The sequence below is a fragment of the Lagopus leucura genome, unplaced genomic scaffold, assembly GCF_019238085.1.
Source record: "Lagopus leucura isolate 7727_CA_CO unplaced genomic scaffold, USGS_WTPT01 Super-Scaffold_73, whole genome shotgun sequence".
In the NCBI taxonomy this organism is placed as follows: domain Eukaryota; kingdom Metazoa; phylum Chordata; class Aves; order Galliformes; family Phasianidae; genus Lagopus; species Lagopus leucura.
The window spans coordinates 67,700,615-67,720,728 of NW_024962252.1; the positions used below are offsets into that span (position 1 = coordinate 67,700,615).

At 34.6% G+C, this 20,114-nt stretch overlaps 1 protein-coding gene across 1 annotated transcript in view; it reads right to left on the reverse strand.

Moving 5' to 3' along the window:
* Positions 1-20,114, reverse strand: part of RGS7 (regulator of G protein signaling 7) — a 116,421-nt gene that overhangs the window by 80,239 nt on the left and 16,068 nt on the right. Inside the window, exon 2 of the mRNA XM_042881893.1 lies at positions 2,036-2,086. Coding sequence (XP_042737827.1) covers positions 2,036-2,086 — 51 coding nt within the window. The remainder of the gene's footprint in view (positions 1-2,035; positions 2,087-20,114) is intronic.

Genomic DNA, 20,114 nt, shown 5'->3' on the forward strand with positions numbered 1-20,114 from the left:
TGTGTTTGAGAATTTGCATGCCTTGCTCATGTGAGTAGTTCATACTGACATGGACGGATTATAAATAGTTGTTAATTTTTTCCAGAGATTACAGAATATACTCTTAAAGTATGTGAACCAGGGTCTACATTATGTTGCTGATATGAGAATTAGTTGGAGAGTATAACTTTCAAACACAAGGCTTATTTATTTCTGCCTCAGAAAACTGCACAACAGCTTGGTAACATGACTTTAAGGAGTAATTTTAAAAGATAGCCATAGTAAAACCCTGGCATATTGGTGAAAAGTAGACAGAAGATAATGGAAATCCAAATTATGCTGACAACAGCCCTCAGAAGGTTAGGGCTTTTGCACAGGAAATCCTGGACAGTTTTGTCTAGAACCAGAACAAAAAGTCAAAAATCTTCGAAGATTTTACAAACCAGAATTTTATCAGAAGCTTTGCCCTGTGGACAGCTCTTGCTTGCTATCTGTGAGGTTCACTGTTATCTGCAATTCTGAGTGCTATCACAAGGCAACATTTGTGGTGGCTGGCCTTCCAAAGAATTGCAGCCAGACAGCTCCAGAACGCTGTATTTTGGCTGTCCAGTCCCTGGACTAGAACCAACATGAATAAGACATTTTTGTTATTGTGGACAGTGTTTCCACTCATGCAATCCAAGGGGACATAATACAGCTCAGATAAAATTACATTAAAATGTGTTCTGGTTATATATGCAAGTCGCACGTGCGTTTGTTTAATTTTAATTGGGTATTAACACAGGAAACCGTGTTTCCCATTGAGTTTAAGGTTTCTTCTATTGTAAAGTTTCACAACAACCAGATAATCTGAATGACAGCTATCATAGGACTTCAGTTCTGGTTTGACAAATAAAGGTTGAGCTTCTGTATCAATTGTGATTTTTCAAACTGATGAGAATAGAGAGGTACGTGTTTTTTAGTTGACAGCTGAAAAACACAATATCACAGCTGTGTATCTAGTGACCTCCACATTGTCTTCAGGAAGAAAATATATAACACTCTGTAGGAAGTAATACTAATCTGGCAGCAATTAGCAATCTCCTTGATGTAATAATTTAGATAATTTGTGAATTGCATGTTTGGAGTTATTGAATTATGCATCTACAGTTTAAACCTACAGTTTATGCACCTACAATTTATAATTTTAAACACAGTGATTTTACTCTTTCCTTGAATTCCACAACAATTAAACTTCATTTCTAACATGTCAGATAACATGTTTAAAATTAAAAAACAAATAAAGATAGAAATTACACTCCCAAAAGTCTGAAAAAGGAACAGGAAAAATTGGAATTTTTTTGATTATGCTCTAAAGATAGAAGATTATCTTTCCCCTGAAGAAAATATAACAGGAGTTCCATAGAATTTTATTTCAGATATTCAACATTTTCTACTAGAAAACATTCATTTCTGGAAATAAATATCAGACATGCACAAACACTGAGCTAGAACCTGGCCATATAAGAAAGGTGTGGCACACTTGGAACCAAAGCTTTACTTCCACATTCCAAGACAGTTCATTGAGCACTGATACTATTTGCAGTTCACTCTCAGTTTAAGATACTATAAAAGAATCTAAATTTAAAAATGCAAACGTAGTTCTTCCTAGCAACACTAGAGCACATTTTATTAATTTTATTTATTCATTGATCTATTCAAAATTCTGTTAAGAAAACATCATGTGCTTATGAAACTATTCAGTACAACTATGAGTCAATTCCTAACAGAGTAGAACGAAAATTAATTTTCTACTAATTAAAGCACTCATTTTCTTGGACATCCTCTTGCTTCCCAGTATGTGCTCCAGCAAAATGTATAGCCAAAATCATCAGATTCTTAGCAAAATTTTCTGAAGCTTGATTATGTCTTTTTTTTCTGCAGAAATTACACTGATGAAACACAGTCTCCGCGTTGCAACAGAAGACAAACAGAATGCAATCCTTTAAAAAGGTAATCTAGAATTTTCTAATATATATAAAATATATATTCTAATATTAAAAAAAAAATTAATTACCTGGATCTTCTATAGATAAGTTCTTTGTCAACCACTGAACAATGTCTGAACCTAGGAACAAAGAAATAGATATTTTTAGATTAATATGTTTTCTCTTCCTATTCTTCTATTCCCTAGATCTATTAGTTTTATTCTACATGTAAAAGAAATATCTATCTTTTGCACTCAGACAACTATATTACTTTTTTCTTTTCTTTTCTTTTTAGTTTCTCCACAGCTTTGGCCAAAGAAACATACTACTCCCTCCTTTCCTTAGGTCAAGACTCATAAAACACAGAAATGTCAGATGATAGCCTACAGTTTAAATAGATATTATTGCAAAATTTGCATTAAAACCACTCTTTCAGAAGTCAGAATGATAGTTTCCCTACTTTCCTAATTCTAAATTAGGTTGCAAATGAAGCCTAGGAAAAATAAATACAGATACAGATGATTTTGGAATAATGATTTTTTACAGGTGCAATACAGATGATTTTGGAATATATGACACTGTATGCTGCAGGCCATCTCTGATAAAAGGCCTCCTATGTACTAATACGTACCATTATGAGCTCACTTAAGGACCTCTATTGTGTTCAGCTTAGCCTTCTGACTTTTTATCTCTAGCTCTTGATAGAAGTTATTCTTCTGCAGTGTTGAAGCCCTTTCCTTACAACTCCAGACTCCGTACTTCTTTATCCCTGCATTTACTGCCTACCCATTTCTTTGTACTGTGTTTCTTTCACTTATCTTAAGGCCATACGTTATTGCTGTCCTCTTAACAATTCTGACACCAGACTCCTTGTTGTGTTTTACAACGAGTATTCTTCCAACTCTACCTCCTGCTTTCCAACTCTCTCTTGGACGTGCACTTCCTATCACACTTCACACTTTTCCTACCAAGCCACACTGAAGGATGTCTCATTTTTCAGACTGCAAGCTGCAGTTGGACTTCACCACTCTGAACATACTAAATTCCAAAATAGATTATGAAGCAGTTTGGCAGACAAAAAAAGACATTCATGATTTAAGCAACTTTAAAAACAAAAACTGGCCTAAGGGGAAAATATAGTCTAGACAGTTGGGGGTGATGTGCATGTTCTCTGCATTGCAGCATGTCTCCATTTCAGATAAGCAATCTAATGGAGAGACATGTCCAATTTTTAAGTTTCCTTATCCATTTCTAAGCGAACATAATAACTTCATTAAAAAAAAAAAAAAAAAAAAACAAAACTCTGAAAAGCGAAAAGATAATCAAAATCAACATATGTCAATGTGAAAAAGTCAAAATAATAAAATCTCACAAATAGGCAATAATATAAAATATTAGAATCTGCAGATTTCCCCATCACTCTCAAGACTCAGATTTCTTCCTGCACTTCTAAGAGTGCATAATTTTCTTTTATCTTTGTAAGACAAGGCATACAAGGAACTAATAAACCAATTCAGAGAAGAAAGAAAATCTATTTTTACTCTCTTAATTGCAGAAAATAAAATTTTGTTGCTTCTATTTTATTATATTTAATGAACAGATTTATCATGTATTTTAGAAAGCCTAGCTGATTTTAATATAAGTTTTTGTGTGCATACACATTACTAAATTGATTATACATCAGTGAAAACTGGAGATTTTACAACTGTCTCCAGAGAAATATTTTCAGTACTTTATTACATGTAAATTTGGATAGATTAAACTTCAGTGGCAAAATTTCTCATAGTATTTACACTTAATTAAAAAATTACACGTTTACACATTTACATTAAGTGAAGCAGTTTACCTTTACATGCTCTTAGTGTTGGACATAAACAAAATGTTTCAGATGGATATTCCTACCTCAAAATATTATATTTTTGTGTATGTTTATAAATACCATTCCTATCTTTATTCATATGAAGTTTATGAGGCTGATGTTGGAGGATGTATTTTAGCTCAGTGTAAGAGGAAACTTCATAGATTTCAGTGACACAGTTCCAAACCTAAGCATATATTTCCATCAGCTAAACAGAGAAATAATCAGCCCTAAATATTTCCCTAAACCTTCAAAGGTCAGAGGAAAAAGTCATTAGAAAAAAAAACATATAATTTTTTTAAACTTTTGTTTCCTTCAAATTCCTCAGGTACCCTATGGGAAGAAATTTTCCACTTTTGATCTCAACTTAAAATGCTTCATTTCTCTTTACCTCTTCCTACAGTGACATATTGCAAATCTTAGTCTTCAGCTCCTGGCATTGTATTTGTGTATGTGATCTACACATCAGAAATTTCACCTCCATATGTTACACTGTCTTCTAAATAACAGTGGGAAATAGGATTGACAATTATAATATCTGTTTCTGAAAGATCACTACTACTATATATTATTTTGTAATGAAGCCATTTCCCAAGTACCAAAAGCCGGAACAGCAGTTTCAGTCAGCTATCACATTTGAACACTGCCATGATTTGAACGGCATGACTTTGATGACAAAAGGTCAAGCCAGTAAATATTTACATTTATATTTTCTGTATTGTCCAGGGCATTCAAGTGAAGCAAAGTTGCAAGTAGTTTATCACACCACAAGTGAGAAATTTATCAGTCCATATTCCTTTGGGAGATCTTGTGGGCAACTCTAGTTCTAAAAAGAATAATAAAAATGCCACCTTTAATAGCTGAGTGTTTTTAGCTGTTATTTTAAGTGTCTAATCAATAATGTGATTTCATTCACTCACATCTGCCCCCTTTTCTAGAGTTTACTAATCATGCAAATTTGTTTCTGAAAGTGAGGGCAGTACTGTAATTTCTTATCTCAAGAAAAGGACAAAGCAGCAAAACAGATAAATGTTTTGAGCAAAAACGGTATTTCACTAGAGTCCCAGATTTGAAAATCGGTTGACCAGTAAATTCATGTCAATTTTCATACACTGTACTTCGTACCTAAAGAAAACACCCAAGAATTAGGATGAAAAAGGTTACAGATTTCGTAAATTCTAAGCAAGAGCTAATTCTTACATGATAACACATCTTCAACCTTAAATCCTGAGTCATTCTCATCACCAAGGATCTATCAAAGTGATGAGGACAGAAATTGCAAAGAAGCATTATCTTGGTAAATGAGCCTCCCAAGAAGGAAATAAAACAAGACTTTTGCTTTCCTAAGTTGAAAGAGAGTACTTGGAATGCCTGATGATGTTGTCCGATGATAAAACGTCTAAAAAATTTGAGCTTTTTAAGATATTTTCTTTTTATAATTTGGCATTACCTAAAACAAATCTTTTTAACTAGAAGGAAAAGCAGCTCAGTTGGAGGAATTACAATTCTCTACTTAGAAGAGAAAGTAAAGTAGTTTGAAATTCAGACTGTAAATGCTACATTTGATTTAAATCCAAAAGATGAAAAAAAAAAAAAAATCTTACATCACAAAGATATTCAGTTTTTGTCAGTTGATTAAGGTGGTAGTCACTGGTAACGTACAATAATAAATACTCTGTAATAACATTTTCTAAGGAGATTCCCAACTGAAATTCCCCAGCTCTCCATGTCTCACTTCTGGGAGGCAGTTAAAGGGGAAGCTTGCTTTTAGATTTCTAATGTATAAGAGACCTTACAGACCAATCACCATTTCAATTTTGAAATCCAACAACCTTCAATTCTCGTGCAAATTCCTGCATCAAATACAACTGAACATTATCAGGGGAAAATCCTCAGAAAACATTAGAAAATGTTTGCAGCTCATCAGATCAAGGAAATAAAATTCACAAGATCTTATCCAAGTCCACAAATATGAAAGACTTTCCACCTTTTAAAAGAAAGCAGCAAAAATACATAAAATATCTGCTGATATGCCAACTGGTGATTAATTTTAAATGAAGCAGTCTGAAAATAGCAGTTACTGAAGCTGTCACGACATCTTAAGGATTCGCCAGGGCGAATGCTTAAGTTATCTTTCAAGAACAGAACCTTTAATTTAAACAAGCCTCTACAGAATACATTTAAAAAAAGGTGCTGATTCTAAACTCCAACAAAATTAACGGGAATTATAGATTTGTTTTTTGCTATGCAGGGATGCAATGAGCCATGTAACCTCTGATCTGACAAGAAAAAGGTGTAACCAGATCTGCAAAATCAAATTAATATTAAAAAGTTCTATTATTTCAAAGATTCAAAATGCATTTATGTGAGGAACATTGAAATTCTAATAAAGTGCACCAGAATCACAAGCCATGAGGTCACTGAGGAGCTTAACTGAGCTACAGTGATCTATCATTTCACAAGAAGAGAGGTTTGATAATGCAAAAATATATATTACTGCTAACATCTAGGTATTGCAACTAAATTCTATTCATTTTTTTCACTTGTAGTCTTCAGAGTATTTACATATAATGAAGTATATGGGAAGTTTGGGAAGTTTTCTGCATTCCTGATACCAAAAGAAAGGATTTTGCTGCTGACAACCCAGCAAATACTGTATCTTCATGAAGGCTTTTGTCATCTGAACTCTCAAGGGTAAGCTAATCATTGCAGAGTTTCGTCTGTACTGTAAGAGCCAGGAGGCTGGGCTTGTCCAGCAGCTGCGTTTGCTGAAGGGCTTCACACCAAGTTGCAGGAACCTGGAGACCAACTTACTGTAGGGAAAGTTTAATAAACATTACACACAAAGCATCAGTTTCTAAATTTATGACAATGTGATTGTTACTAGTTAATAAGGAAAGATCACTGCCTTTCTATTGGCTTACTGTTTTTGTCAAAAGACCAGGGTCGTGCAATTTTGGTTTCTTTCTTCAACATTGTTGCTTTGTCACAGTGGGAGAAATACTACACGAAAATAAATTTAGTTGTTGGCACACACTTCAAAATCCTTGATCATGACTGAAAAAAAATCATGTGCAAATGTAGTCCTCACCATTTATTCAGAAACTGGAAACAGAAACTGGATATAGATCAGTTTCTCAGCACTCGCACTTCTTTGCTCTTTACCCACTCACATAAATTGCTCTTTGATGGAGTTGGACTCTGTGAGAAAGTGTCTGATGAATGGGAGATGATCTACATTCTACAAGTTTTCATGATCACAAACCAAAGCACAGGTTACCATTGAATTATTTCACCATAAATATTTTACAGTTTCTTTCTTTCTTTCTGAGAAGTATAGTTTGTGTATCAATTCTGCATGCATACATCTAAAAGAAATCAAGTACCATACATATTTTATGGCAGAAGGGTTGAGAGAAAATAAGCAATGGCTGCCAACTCTCACTGCCAACTCTTTTGATACACTTAACGTTCTAAATATATTTTTTCCATACTTGCATCCATATTGGTTTATTTTCAGATTATTTTTTCCTTATGTGAATCACTGGTAAGCAAAAAGGTTCACATCAGTCACTTGGTAGGGCTATGGATAGAAAAGTAAACAATAAAAGGGTGTCGGGACTCCTCTCTAAGGTTTGCAGTGGTGCCTGAAGAAATAATGAGTTATTTCATGTTAAATTACAGCTCCAGTCAGTGCTAAGCTGGATTTCAGTCTAATAAAAAAATGAATTCAAGGATTTTTTCATTGCCTTGTTCCTAGAGTGATGTAAGCTGGTAAAAAGTGTTCCAATTATTGGGGAAAAAAAAAAAAAAGAGAGAGAGAGAAGAGAAATGACTGACTGTAATTCTTTGTATTAATTTAAATGCTTTCTACCTTTAATTTTTATTTAACAGCCTTTATTTTCTCTTTTCCTTTATTGGAAAATTCTATTCCTTTTATTGGAAGACAAATTCATAGACTTAAACCAGTATCATGGTCTAACATAAGTGGCAATAGAGCTGAATTTGTAATAATTTGAATACATTGCTGATTACATTTACATATTTAACATACTGACCTTTACTATTTAAATATGCTGGCTTATAGAAGAAAGACATCACTGATCAAAGAGCTGTTTAATTAATGAAATTTGCATCTCAACTTTCACACATCTATTTCTGCCACTTTCTCTTTTAAATTACTGATGAAAACAAATGCATAAACTTACTCTTTTGACTTATTACAGTTGAAGTTGTCCCACACATCTGCTGTAGTCCCTTTAATCCTCAAGGAAGCTTGTAGTTGTAGATTTAAAAATCATATTTTAATAATACTCTTAACTGTACTGAAAATACAAACTATTCTAATGATATCTACTGCAGCACACAGACACACACAAAATAGAGTTTTCTGGATTAAAAACAATATAATAAGCTATGAGGATTTTTCTCTCTCTCTCTTTTTTTTCTTTTCTAGTGTATATTGACTAAGGAATTTGCAGAAATAGTCTCAAATGAATCATCTTATTGCTTTGAATCAGATGATTTCATTTCAAGCTCCAAACAATTCTCAAAAACACTCAAGCCAAAAATGACAGAAAGATATGCTCTTCTGGCTAGCATAACCATGTGAAGAATAATACATCTCTTGATATTGTTCAGTTACTGAATCTCTGCTTCAAAGAGGAAAATCCATTTACTTTCATATTGCAAAAGAACTAATCAGCTAATTCAAAAGAGCTAATATATAAGATGTGAAAAATCTCTCCTAGCTCCCATATCTACACAAAAACACTACTAGTGCTGATCAAAAATTCCAGTAATGTGAATTCTGCAGTTACATCCTGCACCATGTCCAAGCTTCAGAACAGAAATTCTGTTTGATAAACACAAAAAGAGCCACTAGTCTAATCAGGGCTGTGCCTCTGTGCCCACCCTTTCTTCTAAACCACAAATACCAACAGGACCATGCTTTCTCCAAGCAAAAGGAACTGCAGCGTTGTTCCACCAACATTTGCCTCTAAAGTTTCTCAAAAGACATCCTCTAGTCAGATCTCTTCAACCGCCACAAGTGGCTGTTTTATAGATGAATGTGGCTGTGCTTAATTGGCAACATACCAGTAACCACAGATGGGACCTCTGTAATCTCAAAGCTGTTATAATAAGCACTAACGATTAGCATCTTCCTGAAGATTCCTGCTTCATGCTAAACATTTGCAAGACAAGAACGATGCTGTTTAGAAAAACTGTGCTCTGAAAACCCGGAACAGATTTTGACAGTAAAGGAATTTTTATGCTTTCTTTCAATACGTTGTAAAGCAACATGATCTTGTTTGACTCCCAAGAAATATCAGTGTTCAGATGACAGAGATAATGGAAAGACTATTTTGCACATTCTTTTGGCAGCAGAAATGTACAATTTCTTCTATGTAAAAACTAACTGTGAAAAAAAAAGAATTAGAAAATGTAAGTAAAATTCTGAACACCGTAAGGTCACCTTGAAGAAATCTATTTTTGAGAAATCTTCATCACGAAACAGAAAAAAGAAAAAGCCTTAATTCTAAAATATTTGACGTACACTCCAATCAACCAGGAGGAGCCCAGGAGGATTATCAATGAGACTTACTTGATTTCCTGCATGTAAAAATCTTAAATAATGATAAGAGATTAAAAGCTGAGTGACTTAAAGTTTTCTCATCACTGGAATCTATCCGTATTCTCCTGTCAACCAGTTCTGAGAGAGGAAACTTTCAAACACACATAAAGACATTTGGGTAATACTAAGAGAGAAAAAGATGAGAATTCAGAAACCCATCATATTGCCCTTCCCCCATTATGTTTGGGAACTCTCAAGCTAAAACCTACCCTCTGGTTTGCATCAGTCTTCCTGTGGAATCCTCCCAACACCATGTGCAACTGTCTAGCACTCTTCCGTACATGAGTGTGCACTGCACAACTCAACAGGCAACGAAACTGTAATGAAACCTCTGTCCATCTCTCTCAAACCACATGCACCCCATGTGCAGGTAAGGGCCCAGACACCAGCCAGGAGTACTAACTTTTTTTTCTCCTACTGCCTGCTGCTTCTGATATTTCCTGAAATACAATCTTCACCCAAATCTGCTCAGATACACGCAGCTCCAGGCTTATTAACTCAAATGTCTCCATCTCAGTCCTCAGGCATTATTGTAATTTTAATTGCTTTATTTTATTTATTTTAATTATATTTCTTTTAATTGCTTTACTGGAGCTGTAACACTTTTGTGTTAAATAGTTTTGGAGATAACAGGAGAAAACAGATGCAATTTACTGTCTTACTGGGAAGAATACTCATGGAGGGAGTGGAGCCTGTAGAGTCCCTTCTTTCCTGCTCTTTAATGGAAAGAACAGCATCTAGGTGCACTACAGCAGATGGAGCACTACAGCACGCACCAGTATATAAGCCCCCTGCCAAGGAAAGCATTCAGATGTAGAGAAGGAAATGGTAAGGTTCCCCTTCAATTCCTGAAATAACATGTAAAAGGGGTACAGCAATGGCACTGTTCTTAGCTTGAACTCTCACTCTAAATATTCAGCTAATATCTATGTTTTACATCTGAATAAGACATTTTTGAAGAAAGAAAAGTGCTGTTTACTGTAAATGGTTAATCTAGCTTTACTTTTAAGTTTGTTAAATGTTTCACTGTGTCTTGAAGACAACTTTTTACAGAAAATAGGTAAATCAATAAGCACAAATTTTTGGAGTTCAAGGTAAAGAGATACCCTAACATTACATTGATCACCTTCTAAGTCTTCTTTCTTAATTAGCAAGCAAGTTTCAAACTAAAATAAGAATATTTTATTGCTAGTTTTATGACAGAGGTCTCCACGAAGGAAAGCATCACGAAAGCACGGGGTTGGGTTGGGTTTGCTTTCCCCTGCACATTTAAATTCTTTCTTCTTTCTACTAATTGAGCAGTAGCTGAAATTTCTAAATATACTTATTACTTTAGTCATTTGAATTGTTTTCTTTCTATGGGGAAGTAAAATAATAAATTTATGCTTTTTATAGTGAGCACCACACAAGAGATACACTAGAGTGAGAGCCCAGAGCTCTGCTGCTGCAGAGCAGACCTGGTGTTGGGGTGGAGTGGGTTTGTTTGAGCAGACGAATTGACACCATCATTTTGGGCAGTGAATGCAGATGGGGGCAACCTCTCTAAATTAAATTTCCACATATTTTATATTTCTTCTCAAAAATTGTTGGTGCTCATTGCATAAAGATAAAGAAATCTAATTTTACTATTTGCAGTTTTTAATTCTCAATCACTTTAACTTCTACTTGCTTAAATATATAATTTTTTTCTTTTTTTTTTTGGAATTTTTTAAGAACAAAAAAAACCCAACACATAACCAGTTGGAGATATTATTTATGCTGCTTTTGCAGATTTCACAATTATAAAGTCTTGAAAAGAAATACAACTGGTAAAAAAAAAAAAAATTGAATTAAAATTGAATAAAATTGAATAAAATTTGCACTATCCAAAGCAACCTTACTAACTTTCTGCAGTGATGGCATCACAAACTGCAGCTTCTGACCTCTCAGTTTTTCTTGAAATGCATGTTATCATTAGTGAAATATTTTCTTCCTTTCTTATACACATCAGTAACAGTCTTGAAGTTGCACATTAATAATCTCTAAAACGCAGTAAAAGCAGCCTGAGATTGAGATACCTGACAAAATAAGCAGGTTTACTTTCTTGTTTTTATATTAGCAGTTTGAAAATAGTGGTTAAAAACCGTTTTCAGGTCCAACAAAAAGACACTGTAAAAATCTTCAGTACACCATTGCTTCAAACAATTCTGTATTTTTTCATATTTTCACTTACAAATGTCTAAGAAATACCGTATTTTCCATCTGAAATGGTTCTTCTAATTCTTGCCATACTGCCCCAAAAGACACCCACACACAGATGGCAATGGAAGGAAGTGAGGTAGCAATGTAATTTTTACTAGGCACTTCACATCCACAGAGGAAAATCCTGAAGTTCTCATTCAGGGGTAGTGGAAAGTACGTACATAAGCGATACATCATTTGTCTTGCGATTCTGACTGCAGGAAGAAAGCTGGTGGAGACAGGGCAACTTACTGTTTTGACATTTGCCCAGCAATAATATCAATGTGATTCTTTCAAGAGCTCCCACACAACAGTTCACTTATACAGCTGGTCTGGAAATGGGCTTTTTTGTTACTGCTATTTCAAAACACTCTTTCAGTGACTCATGCTCTTACTCTATGCTTAAGAAAGAAAACTGATGCTGAAAAAAACCTTTTTGATAATCATATATTTACTGAATTAACCAAGTTGTTTTACGTAGATATGCTGAATAAAATACATCCTTCGAGGAGAGATAATGATGCTAATTACAACAGCATAAAGTGATGCTAAACAGCAACACCTGATACAAGCTGGAGAACTTATAAAGAACTTTAAAATTTGCTCTTTAGCTCATTCTCACAGGTCCAGAAATATTTACATTGCATAATTTCATTCATGATAAAAAAGAAGCTATGGTAGAGTGACCACATAGAATACTTGCATTCAGAGATAGCACTCAGTGTGTGGGCATCAGCTATAACAAAGAGTCCCAAAACACAAATTTAATGATGAACTGCTACAAAATTTTGGGATTAAAATACTTTGTTTTTAGTCATCTTTTTTTTTTTTTTTTTCAGTGCTTTTTTAACACATAGGTCCCACTGTTTCATGACATCGAGCGAAGACCAGCTGTTTATCAGGTAATAGCAATAAGTACATGGTATAAGATATGAGAAAGTTTGCTGAAACTGAGCAGAAGGATTCAAACTTAGATTCATACTTAATCCCAATCCTCAAGTGTCACACCAGAAGCATCAAAGAATCACAGAATGGCTTGAGTTGGAGGGGACATCAAGGATCATCAAGTTCCAATTCCCTGTAAAATTTTGCTCACAGCTCCTTTTTTTCTACTTGAAATATGAAATATTTTAACATTCAATAGACTATAGGAAGTTCAAATGAATTTCTGTTTTTGATTAAACTGTATTGGATGGTTTTGTTCTGCTTCCTCTAATCCATGGCTGTTTTAATACTGTTGTGTCTCAGAGTTTACATATCAAATATCTGCTGCACAGCTACATTTTCAAAAAGAAAAATTAATGAACTACAATTGCAAGTACCTATCATTTGGACCATTTGTCTGGCTGAAAATCTAATCCCATTCAGCTTTTACCAAAATATGGAATTGTTTCAAGACTTTATTATGTTCAAGTGCCTGGTGTAGTAAAAATCATTTACATCACACAGCACGGAATGAACTGTTAGAAGTGAATCTGATATTGATACTTCCACTAAATTCATTTGCAGCCTTTCATCTTTTTTTAGGCATTATGAATTAATTCATTCTCAATATCAATAATTGCACTGCTCTCCTGTCTGAATATGACTGGCTCTTTTCTCAAAGCAATAAAAATCTCTTGGTTCTTTTCAGAGTAGTTCTCTACACATGCACTTCAGCTGTTCTATTACAATGAAGGCAAAATGTATTATCTCTTCAAGATAATTCCTGAAGAAATGTAATGTGTACTGACAACCAAAATTCTCTAACTTGATTTATCTGTCAGTGTATATTTATCAAAAATTTAAATAAACATGAACTATCATTTTAATACACAATCAACAGTTCTTGAGTTTAAGATATCCTTAATCATACCATCCCTAACAAGTGCAGTATTTCATCTAAATTTGAAAATTGAAGCATGGTGAATGCTCATATAGGCCAACCTTTTTCAAAAACCTGTGCTCCCTCAAATCACAGTAAACTTAGCAAACTGACTTACAGAAAATAAATCCCTCTACATTTTAGTTCACTAAGTTCATTCCTGCTCTTATGAGTTTTCTTGGGGACATTCACAGTAGCATTTCTGAGATATTAATCATAGCTCTCTATCTATTACCAGCTCTTCGATATTTTTACATGAATTGAAAAGCAGTTTTTCTACTTTTACAAGTAACTTGGTAGCATGTAAACAAATGTCTCTTAGAAGCAAAACATTTTCTTTTCCAGCAATATCAGCTTCTGAGAGCAACTATGAAGCCACCATGAAAGGCTCCGGTTTAGGAATGTTTCTTAGTGTCTGGACAAAATAATGACCATTGCAAAAACCACCTGGCTTCTCCCATCCTTCCCTTCACATTCATTATGTCCATAACTACCATTTGATATATTAATCCATTGGCTTCCAGAGAGTAATTGGAATTTCATGTGAGAGAGTAGGAGAGAGCCATTTTCAGTCACCTATTATCAAGCAGAGGAAGAAAAAAACAATCAACAAATTTTCTGAACGATGTTCGACCATTAGTCTGTGGTGTAAATGCTTGCTTTTAAGGAGGGATATTTACCTCTATAGTAAAGATAATAGTTACCCATAATGTGCTGTGGATTCAGAGGATTGAAAGAACAGTAAAGTGCATTGAAAGGATTTACCCGTAAGTATTGGTATAATAGACAACTGTATGTCCTGGTGCATGGATTCTATTCATATTATTTTAGTGAACATTTTCATGTTTTATTTCATTTAGATGAAACAGCTGAGAAGGGATGGTGCCCTACTGTGAACACAGAATGTGTCTTTTACAACTTAATCTCATGAGTATAGAAGCTCTTTGTGAGGATGAGGCTGTAGCTCTGTTTCTTTTTTTTTCTTATTCACAAAATGCAGAGGAAAAAAAATAAGTTCATATGGTTGCCTAGCAGTATGCAGTGACGTCAATACTACTTTTAGCACCTGTTGAGTCTTTGCTGTTTACACTCTCAAGAGTAAGAACCTTTTAATGAAACATGCACAGAAGCATTTACAGACATCTCTAAACCAGCTCCCCTTTTTCCCACCTTCCATACATACATGGTAATTTTTTTATATGTTGGTCTAACTCTTCAGGTATAGAGACCTGCACATATTTTATCTAAAATTGTTGATGGTCATTTTTTCCCTAATCATTGATTACAGACTCAGAAATGGATCGCATATTTTTACCTTGGGAAAACAAAGCAGGATCAGTTAAAAAAAAAAACAATAACAAAACATAATACAAATAGGAATCCAGTACCTTCATTGGATTCAATCCAGTATGTCCACGTCTCTTTTGTACTGAGGAGTCCAGAACTGGACTCCAGTCTTCCAGTTGTGATCTCACCTCAGAGGATACGAGGAGAAGGATCCTCTCACTCAACCTAGTGATAAAACTACTCTTAATAATTAGCCTCCTTTGCATCAAAGGCACTTTGCTGGCTTATCTTCAGCTTGGTATCCTTTCCTACCACGCTGCCTTCCAGCTGGGTGGTGCCCAGCATGTACTACCACATGAGGCTGTGCCCTCCCTCACACAGAACTCTGCAGTTCTTAATGAACTTTATGAGATTCCTATAAAGTCCCAAACACTAACAGCTAGTAAAACACACCACCTAGAGATGGTTAGTTTGTCACAAAACACACAAACACAGCAGCAATTCAAACCAATCAGGAAGAGTCAGAAGTCTTTGTTCAGCTTAGATTCACTAGCTTTCATCTGTTATTGACTATGTAAAGAGTCACCTTTATTTTGGGAACATACAAATTCCATGGTTTTAAGAAACACCTGCTGCAATATATGAGTCCTGCTCCGAAAGTAATGCCTCCTATTTTATTTTGTTGACCCACAACATCAAACGCAGATGGTGGTATGGTAATAAAGGTAGAACCTTCCCACCAATATTCCATTACATTTTGTTGCAGTGTGACAAACTGCAGCAGAAGGGCAGTCTGACAAAATGACATCTGACATGCAAGTACATATGAAGCACAGGTGTATAATTGAATTCTGCCATGTGGAAAAAATGGCACCCATTGAAATTCATCAATGCTTGCTGAATGTTCATGAAGATCAAGCAGTGGATGTGGCACCAGTGAGGCAATGGGTGGTACATATCAGCAGTGTCCACAGGAGGTCACCACTGTTAGTGCAGATTTTTCTGAGCACAGAATGCAGGCTCATATTCATTGCTGGCAAAAACTGCATAGCTAATGGTGGTGGCTATGCTGAAAAACAGTATTTTCTAGTTGCGAATTTGCTTTATCAAACAGTGCTTCTGTGTTCTTTGTATCTGTTGTAGTTTCCCAGGAAATAAACAGGAGGCATTACTCATCTATTCATACGCTACTGAGATGTTTTTAGAATAAACTGATTATTAATTTAGGTGCATATATTAAAAAACATTTATAGATTCAACACTACAACTTTGATTTTGATATTTTAATAATAGTAATGAGTCTCCCCTCTGATGGTATGCATCTAGAAATCAGGATCACCCAGGAAAACAAAGCTACAAGATTTCATCATAACTAACACATCTTTAAGTTTCAGTTCTTTTTCCTCATTCTGTGTTTAGAATCATCATATAACTTGGCTTATAAGAGATGTATTTCTAAGTTGACATTTTCTTCTTTTTAGCAAGTCAGCTAACAAAGATAGACAAGTTCTTTTACAAAGAAGAACAAATGTGCACTGAGAAAACAGAGGAAAATTACAGATCTGTGCACAGTTCTTTAAGATGAAGCACCCACTGTTAACTTGCTGCATATCAAGCAAAAATATACACAAAAATAGTACTTAAATGCTGCTTAACTTGTTATACTCTAATCTTAGTGGAGACAATACCCAGGAAGCCAAGCACATCATAGAAGGCGTAAGATCTGGCAAAGGTAAAGCTACCCTGCAGTTTGGAGTTTCAGAGCTTGTTCAAGAATTTTAGCATGCAAATATCTTATAGTAAGTGCAATTTAAATACACTGGAAAAGTCTCTCTCTTACAATCAGATTTCTGATGTGATAATTTAAATGGATAATGAAGACTTTCTAACAACCAACATTCCACAGCTGCTCAATATAGCCCCTTCCTTCTCTGTTATCCTCTGAGTTTCCCCAGCCGAAGGTGCTAGTTGATGATCCTCAAAAGGATACTTTGTGAACAACTGCAGAACTCATTAAACACCAAAGTTTCTACCATGCATCAACTTCTGAGGTTCTCAAACTTCATTTTATTCTGAACTGGAAGCCCAACATCAAACATCAGACTCTGCACAAAATGAAAAATACCAAAATACTTTAATGTTATCAAAATGTTTAATTCAACAGAGGCAAAATCTTTTTTTAGTATAAAACAAACAGAGTGTTTCATCTTCATCTTTCTGACTCACAGGAAAAACTTCTAACAGTGAAATAGAACAATAAAATCAAAATGCAGTATTTCAGTATTTCCAGATAACAGTATCAAAAATATTCTCATGAAAATTCTTATGAAACAGTCTGGCTGTGAAAACACTTTCCAGCAGAAAACTGATTTCTGCATAAAGCTTCACAGAAAGCTCTTAATGGATAATTCCTCTAAATTAAGCAGATGCAGAAGGTTGAAACACAACTAGGATGGATGAGCTTTATTATTCTGTGGTGTTCTCACCTTTTCGACAGGCCAGAGAATGATGCTTTATAATCTGCTATACTGAGCACGCAGATAAAGTAAATTGATAGTTTTAGATACAAGAGACAAGAAGAAAGAGAATAAAGGTCAATACTAACTTCCATTTTCTCTTAAGATACCACCTTGTCAATGGTTAACTCTACAAGAATGAGTCAAAATTATTACTAAAATTTTAATAATATGTTACTTTTATTATAATCTAATCTGAATCCAAGGAAATTCTTATTATGCAACATAAACACTAACCACAGAGGTGATAACTGTTTAGCTCATATCATGCCTTGCTGTTGATAATTAGTCATCTTTCCTCCCACCGAGAAATAAAGAAAATGTATGAGCTTTGAAAAGCTACCACTTTTTTTCAATTTCATATAGCAAATATGCATATACCATTTGGAAAATATATTTGTGTAATTACAACTCTTGTAACTACTACATCCACTACATCCAGAGAGTGAGTTATGCAAGTGAAGATGAAAACATTTAAGAACTCTTTAAAATTTAGTTTCTAAAAGATGATCAATTGAAAAGTGGAGTAAGAGTCAACTTAGTTTTTCAGTAGTTTTAATCTATGTACTTTTAAGCTTTACTTTTATGTATATCTTCCATTTTGGTGCCATACTATAGTACTATACTGTACAACAATTTCTACTTACTGATGGTGAAATCCAAAGGGATATCATAAAATCATTCTGTCTTAGTTGCAATGCAACTCCACTACAGTCAATACAGTTGTTTTGAAAGTTCCAAATCAATATAGTTTGAGGAAATGGTTAATAGAATTAGTGAAGTATATATCAAATTTCTTTCAGCTGTGACAAATGGTGAGATTCACAGCGAACAAATTGAATCTAAGTTTTATAAAAAAATTAAAGCCTACTTTTTAATCTTTTCTCCAATGTGCATGCAAAATTGTGCTGAAGTCAACAATTTAGGGGTATTTAACTTCAAACAAAAAAGGAACTTAACTATACACTACAATACAGTTTTATTCCCAATTAAACCTTTTATATACCTGTAAAATCTGTAAGTGCCCTTACAGCAACTCATTTCTCCACAAACTGACCTCATTTTTTTTCATAGGCAGGTGAAACAAATACACAAAGAACAAGGCTCCAATTATCAGTCTTATTAAGGAACATGTTTGCAATGTCTTTTATGGAGCTTCCTGCCCAATGAGAATTGAGGCAATTGTACTCTAAAATGGACACCGTCACAAACTATTCTTGAGAGGAAGCATACAGGCTACTTTGGCATGATATACTTTGCTTTACAGAAGGCATTAGAAATGTGATATTATCTTTCTTATAAATCCCTCATATCATTTGCACTGGTTGTCTAAGCATATGATCATTTTTTGTTGGGGTACATTTTTTATTAAGCTTAGCATTTTCTTTGGTTTTAATATATTCTATGTCTTTTTGAAGAAAAGAGATTGGAAGAGGCTTGATAGACTTATTTTCTTTTATATAGTTAATGGAAAGTATTTGCAAGTAAATTGGTAAATTGCAAGTAAATGCACAACAAAGCATGAGGTAAGTATATTTCTCATCACAACCGACTACCACTGCCTGCCAGAGGAGCTTAGAGGAAATTTCTTTGAAAAAAACTTTATCTACTCTTCTAGGGTTAACACATTGGAAGTTAGCATATATTCATATTATACAGCATTCAAGTTCTTCTGTACTCTTGTAGCTGCCTCCTATAGCTAATTCTTCATTCTTCTCAGTACCCAGGTTGCTATTTTATTAACCACAGTAAGACTCTGCAAAGGTCTTGATATCGCAAGATAGTAAGCTTCCTAGGTAACAATGCCCTTGAGCTGTATATCTTCTCACACTAAAACATTTTCTTGTGTCTTACTGCTTAATTGCATAACACTTTTCAAAATACGTTTTGGATTTTGATGGATTTTTTTTTTTTTTAAGGTAACATTTTGAGTATTAATATTTGACTCATGATTCAAAACACAGACTTCATTGATGAAATAGCAGAACCAGAGAGTTTGCACTACCTAGTCTTCATTTTCCTAACTCATTTTTCTGTATATTGATCTCAAATACAGTCCTAATCTCCAAAATTTTGATTCTACTTAGCATGGAATCTACAGGCATTGCACTGTTTTGCCAGGTTTTCATTTTCTTGATCTGATGAAGGGAATGTAAACTGAATACTTGAATAATAGAAAGAGCTTAAATTCAGGCTTTCTTTCTCTCAGCATTCTGCCATCAACATATATTACTACTAGATACAAAGATAGTGAGAAAACTACAGCAGTTCTATAATACTGGTCACTCTTTAATTCCCACCACATTTTCTTTCCACTGCCCAAATGGCTAAGATACACTCCATTTGATGTACTGCACAGAAACTGTTCTGCAAAATGTGCTTCTTTATTTTGCAGCTATGTATAGTTATTAAAGGACAATTTGTGCCCTTTGATGCTAAGTTTGATACTCCTAATAAACACCCTCAGCTGGAAACTGCAGAGAAATATCTTGCAGATTCTGGGAAAATGCCTTCACATACCCAAAGCAAAACCCCAGATTCAAACTGGCACATTCACGTTTTGTCAGATTCTAGACATAATTAGAGAAGTTTCTGGCACAGCCATAGAAGAAGTCTCTGTTTGATATGAGTGCACACAGTGCAACACTGGTTGAAAGTAGTTTATGGATCCCCAGCTCTGCACTTCAGCAGGTGGCACATCCATAAAATTGGCAAGTCCTCAGCTCCCAGCACTGGCAGAAGGAGCACAGACTGACCTGATGACAGGGGTGGGTGGTGGCATTCTTGG